The 5,922-nt window shown below is 36.4% G+C and overlaps 1 protein-coding gene across 1 annotated transcript in view; it reads right to left on the bottom strand.

Moving 5' to 3' along the window:
• The window catches only part of LOC111086733 (fibroblast growth factor 18-like), a 25,357-nt gene extending 21,948 nt beyond the window's left edge, over positions 1-3,409 (bottom strand). The window contains exon 1 of the mRNA XM_022390761.1: positions 2,835-3,409. Coding sequence (XP_022246469.1) covers positions 2,835-2,848 — 14 coding nt within the window. The 5' untranslated portion in view covers positions 2,849-3,409. The remainder of the gene's footprint in view (positions 1-2,834) is intronic.
• Between the last annotated feature and the right edge of the window lie 2,513 nt (positions 3,410-5,922).

The following is a 5,922-nucleotide window of genomic DNA, read 5'->3' as shown; positions in this document are numbered from 1 at the left end:
CACCTGGCCATGCGATATTTTATGACGACGGTTTAAACACAAAGGATTTCACTATTGAACACAAGGAGAAGCCTAATACAAAAACTGACAGAAACGTCAGCAACGTTGGTTGAGTGGAATGAATGTTAGCGAAATATTTAGATTGAGTCTGAATTACATTCGCCCATCAAGCCTCAACAAGAAGAAGTGTTTGTGCCATTCGTTCCAAAAGAAGTATAAAATCCTTCATGAAACAATCATTATAAAGTGTATACGTAATCTCATCAGTTAATGTTTCTCGTAGAACGCTTTGATTTCTATTGAAAACATTAGAAAAAAAAAATTCGGTAAATTTCGCAGTGCCAGGATCTTTCTTTCTGGATAGTACTGAACGGATAGTACTGAACGTCTTAGGAAAGGAAACCTACAAAACAGGAATACCTCAAAAATTTAGAAACGGAAGCTTTTCTTCGCTTTCTTCCCAGAATGGTTGTGCGATCCACCTACTTCTCTGTGAACTGTCGAAGACACTGGGGTTAGGCTAGGAAACGCCTTACTAGGACAGAAAACCTTTTCTGAAAGTACTTTCCCCACGATGTAAAGATTTAACAACTTACCAGAGCCAAGAGCCGCCCTTAAAGGAACCATGCCGTGACTTCAGAGAGCTCCTTCAACCCTCCTTGAAAGACTCGCAGGCCATCTCGACCTAATCCGTCGACCCCAGGTGAGAAGTTTGGACAGTGGACAAGAGAAAGCATACTTGCTGGAAGAGGGTTATTAGGCATTTTGTTGTGACCTTTACGGTGTCGGCTCGAGTGAGCCACTGCTGCTGGTTTCAGAAGGTTTATAATGTCTAGCCTAAGGTGCAGTGTACAAAGGATGAGAAAGTAATAGTGGCAGTAAATGATCTCTTAATTGCGGATTTCTGTATTATCTCCTGTCCCAGTTAACACATAATCTGCTCTAACACGCTCAGTGTTAACAAGACCCTCGGGGCCTGCTTGGAAATATCAGGAAAAGTAAGAACAGAGAATACAATATTCTCTACCACATACCAGGACAAACTAAGTGAACTTTTGAAAAGTCGTTTTTAAACACATTGGAACGCTCAGGAAAAGCCGGCATTAGGTGAATGGCCCAACTCAGCTTTTCACCTTTGCCTGGTGGTTGGGACAAAGCTCCCTGGGACACACTGACCGCACAGAAACTCACGGCTGGTGGCCTACCAAGGATTTCTATAATTTTCTTAGCATCCACCGATGACCGGACGTTTGTTGAGTGGAATACGTGTTAGAGAAACATCTAGAGCTATAGAGCTCGAACCAGAATTACATCCGGCCATTAAGCCTCAACAATGAAAAATGTTTGTAACATTCATTTCAAAAGAAATATAAAATTCTTCGCAAAACAATAATTATAACGCGCATACATGCTATCATCAACCAACTATACTATGGTTAAGAGCCTTGCCGTTCCAAGATCTAAGTGTTAAATGATTACAGACGCTTGATATTGTAATGGCCATGCGCAACAGTATGCGGAAATAGTCATGAAAGCTTCCTTCCGCAAATATATAGTTTTCCTCAGAAACGTAGATGTTATTTGTATATGAAATACACACACAAAAAAAAAACAACAACACGTAGATGAACCAATAATTTTGTACAAAATGTATGCTTTTAGGTTAGATATTAAAAAGGAAATTAATCAATGTCAATTTCGCAATTTGTAGATCATTAAAAATTTGACTTTTGGATATTCTTAATCTGCATACAGATATTTTGTGACGAAAGTTTAAATACAAAGGATTTCATCATTGAACACAACACCTAGTGAAACCAAACAACACGAAACCTAATCTAAAAACTGTCAGAAACGTAAGCAACGATAAGCGAAACACTCGACCGCAGCTTGAACCTTGCTTATAAAGTTCTTATGTACTTGTGCTTTCTAGACTATCGGAAGCGGCGCAAATTTAAGTACTGTGGACACGAAATTTGTTTTCCTTGTACTGTTTTAAAATATGGAGACATCATGTAACGAGAAATATCTGTCAGTATTAAGATGTACATACGAAACCATAATAAAAAACACATCTATTGGTGCTGAAATAAAGAAAATATTTTCTCAGCACACGTTAAATTTCAAATATACCTGGAAATTGAATACATCAAAACATGGGCGCCCGCAGGAAGGGGCAATGGAAGTTACTTGATCACCCCCCCCCCCTGGTATTTCAAAAAGGAAAAAAATAATACTAGATGTGTAAAATTCTTCTTCTATGTTATTGGAAAATCATAAGGTAATTGTATTTTGATTTCATAATTTTTCAAACTTGAATTACTTGATCCCCCCTAATTTTTTTTCTTGCTGGCGCCCTTGCATCAATATGATATATATATATATATATTCCGTTCAGAGAAAGAACAGTGATAAATCACGAATATTTAAAATGAGGAACAGATAAAGATCATTTAACCAAACCCTCCAAATGGTTCAGCGTATGGGGACTTGTAACGTTAAAAATATGGTTTCGATACCAACGAGGAGAACAGTATACCTTTGCGCTTTGTACCTTTGCGCTTAACTAACAAACATTTCATTAAAACGTTGACATCAAGCACTGGCTCTAAGCGATTTCTTTGTATTTTCAGCTTTTAACATACTGTGGTGTCAAATCTTTGTTTGCCGTATTTGAAAGATGAAAAAAAAATAGAAGTATTCCGTTATCCTTACGTCTACAGCAGTGCCATTTAGTATTGACTGTCATATTGTTTAATATGCTTATATGAAGATGTCTTTAAACACTTGTATAATAATTCTAAGCCACTTTCTACGTCACTAAGACAACTTACTTGGTTATAAACATGTGGCGCTACCTAGAAAACATGGAGATCTCTCTCCCGTGTCGCAGCTACGGGAGCTTCACCTGAGGACAAGACCGTTTTCAACCTTCGTCACAGCCCGCACACACAGGGCTCGATCAGACAGTTTGAAGGGTTTAATACTAACACTGAACTGTCTGTATTTACAGATAAACGTAATAGACAGAGAAGACAGGTCTCTCATGCTGTTCTCAACGGGACCAGTCGTTGCCAGTTGACACGAAGCATCTTCGATCTCGGGTTAAGAACGCTCGCACGTGGCCGCCAATGTAGCACTTGCGTAGTTTTATCACTTAACAAAGATTTAGGTACGTTACCTTACTCGGTAGATGAATGCTTCAAGCAAATTTTAGGCCAATACAAGTTAATCAGCACCACAAAACCAACTCTTTGTTCTGTTCCACAAAAACTTGTGATAAATTACTGAATGAACCAGAGGTTCCCACAAGCAGTTAACCAATAATTACTTATTTGTCTCTCGCCACACTCACAATATATGAGTGAAACAATCGGCACTAAGATCCACACACGTGACGAAATGTTCTTAAAAGCAACATTCGACTACTTCAAGTAGCGGTTTCCTAGTGGTGTATTCTGCACGTGCTCGGCGAGGTAGCTGGATCTTTTGCCACGTGACTTCTAACTATTATCCAATGAATGAGCAGTAGTACTTAACTTCTACCTGACGTTGGCAGTTTATTTTCCCGGCAGTACCAAGAGTTAATCTAGCATTACAAGAGCCTGAGCCAGGTTGTTCGAACGTCACACAGCCGTGAGAGTTGTTTAAACCGGTGGGGTTTGCACACTGAGAACATCAAATAAACCTTACCTTAATGAGTACGCGTGCGTTTCATTGTAAATCTCCATACGTATCGGGAGAAGGTGTTTCTCTGGAACTTAAGTTCCACTAGATAGATAACTAGAATATTTTGTTTTACACGATTTAAAATAAAGTTAAAAAGAAAGAAAGAATAGCCTTAGAATACTTATTGTTTCTTCTTTTCAAGAGATACTTTCGTAAATTAGAAAGAACACTAATAAATGTATCCTACAATGTGTTATAATCATACAGCTACACATGCCTAAGTGTTGAAATAACTTTTCCCTCCCTCGTACAACGATTTCTGACATTTTATTAAGATTTTTCCTTTAAATACTCCTGGGGGCGCTTTTCACTAGATTTATTAAACTCATTCTGTTCACGTACAGGAAGAACCGAACATCAGTATGTGTGTGTATATTCGTGTTTGTCAACTTCTAAACGGAAGTGACATCACATTTTGTTTATACAGTTTCTTCAACATGACAAAAGCTTTTATGTTCTTCTTTTGTCAGATTTTTCTTCAACCGGAAGCGATTACTTTGCTTGTGAAACAAGTACCTATACCTCTACAGAAACATGTATTTATATATACACTATATACATGTACATAATTAGTATATTTACCTTTCTAATCAATGCTATTTTATTTAAATTTTGAGATATTTAATCCTACACATGCTCATTTATATATGTACAACCTATTTGTCTTAGATGGCAAGTTCAATTTTACATACATACTCCGTATTTCTGCGTCAGCATGTTCAATTGTACGTATATACTCCGTATTTATACGTCAGCATGTTCAATTGTACGTACATACTCCGTATTTATACGTCAGCATGTTCAATTGTACATACATACTCCGTATTTATACGTCAGTAAGTTCAATTGTACATACATACTCCGTATTTCTGCGTCAGCATGTTCAATTGTACGTATATACTCCGTATTTATACGTCAGCATGTTCAATTGTACATAAATATTCTGTATTTATACCTTAGAATGGTACTTTATACAGTATAAAACCTTGTTTTATATTTTGGTATGCTAAGGTCTGCACACCTTTTTATACATCAGAATGCGCTTTTAACTTGAAATCTTCAAATATCTACGAATGACCGATTCCCAGTTGTTGAAATGTTTATGCATATATATATATATATATATATATGACATGCTTGTTTCTGTACATTCCAGAGTTTTAGGCTGCATACCTAGTGTTTATTGAATATTTAACATTTGTGCTCTGCTTCTAAATAACGGAACTTTGGAATCTAGATGCACTCCCTGTTCCTAAAAAGTATAAATCTAGATGTACACCCTGTTCCTGAAAAGTCTAAATCTATATGTACACCCTGTTCCTAGAAAATATAAATATAGATGTACACACTGTTCCTGAAAAGTATAAATCTAGATGTACACCCTGTTCCTGAAAAGTATAAATCTAGATGTACACCCTGTTCCTGAAAAGTATAAATCTAGATGTACACCCTGTTCCTGAAAAGTATAAATCTAGATGTACACCCTGTTCCTAGAAAATATAAATCTAGATGTACACCCTGTTCCTAGAATGTGGTTTGCATGTCTTAACATGTTCATTTTCGGGCGCATGTGTTCTTTTTATTCCTTTGGTTGACCAATTCTTAACGTCTAGCCTATTTTATGTAATCAAGTATATTTAGTTACAATGCTTGTTGCGTTTCATCTCTTCTGATTTTCTCTTTCATGATACATTTCGATTCATTAATAATGAAGTGAAACTTTCATATTTAGTACTCCATTACCTTAAACTCTAACGAAATAAACAACTGTAAGAGTAACTTCACAAAGTGCCATCAGATCTAGTAGTCATTTGGCCTGATATACCAGGAGCGAAAGACATTAACCAATAACCTAGTTACATACTAGAATAATTTCAATGAAATACACAAAACAACAGTTGAATGTTTCAGTTCATTATGTAAATATTGTTTGTTAGTATAGTAATAAAGCCATTGGTCAGTTTATATAGAGCCATGTACCGTTGAGTACCGGTTCAAAACGTACATGGAGAATTAGAGAGATATGACATCGAAAACTCGTAAAAGAAAAATATAAGATCTTATCAGAGGGAAATGTCACTTAAATGACATCATCACGACAAAATCATGGAATTTTTATTTTCTGGTTTATTATGACTGAGTTTCAAAAACATTTTAGTGGCTTCGCTTTGTTAATTGTATTTTGTTACCTTA

This window comes from Limulus polyphemus, unplaced genomic scaffold, assembly GCF_000517525.1.
Source record: "Limulus polyphemus unplaced genomic scaffold, Limulus_polyphemus-2.1.2 Scaffold1372, whole genome shotgun sequence".
Lineage (NCBI taxonomy): Eukaryota > Metazoa > Arthropoda > Merostomata > Xiphosura > Limulidae > Limulus > Limulus polyphemus.
Note: the sequence above shows the minus strand (reverse complement) of the source record. Positions and strands in the feature narration are given on the sequence as shown.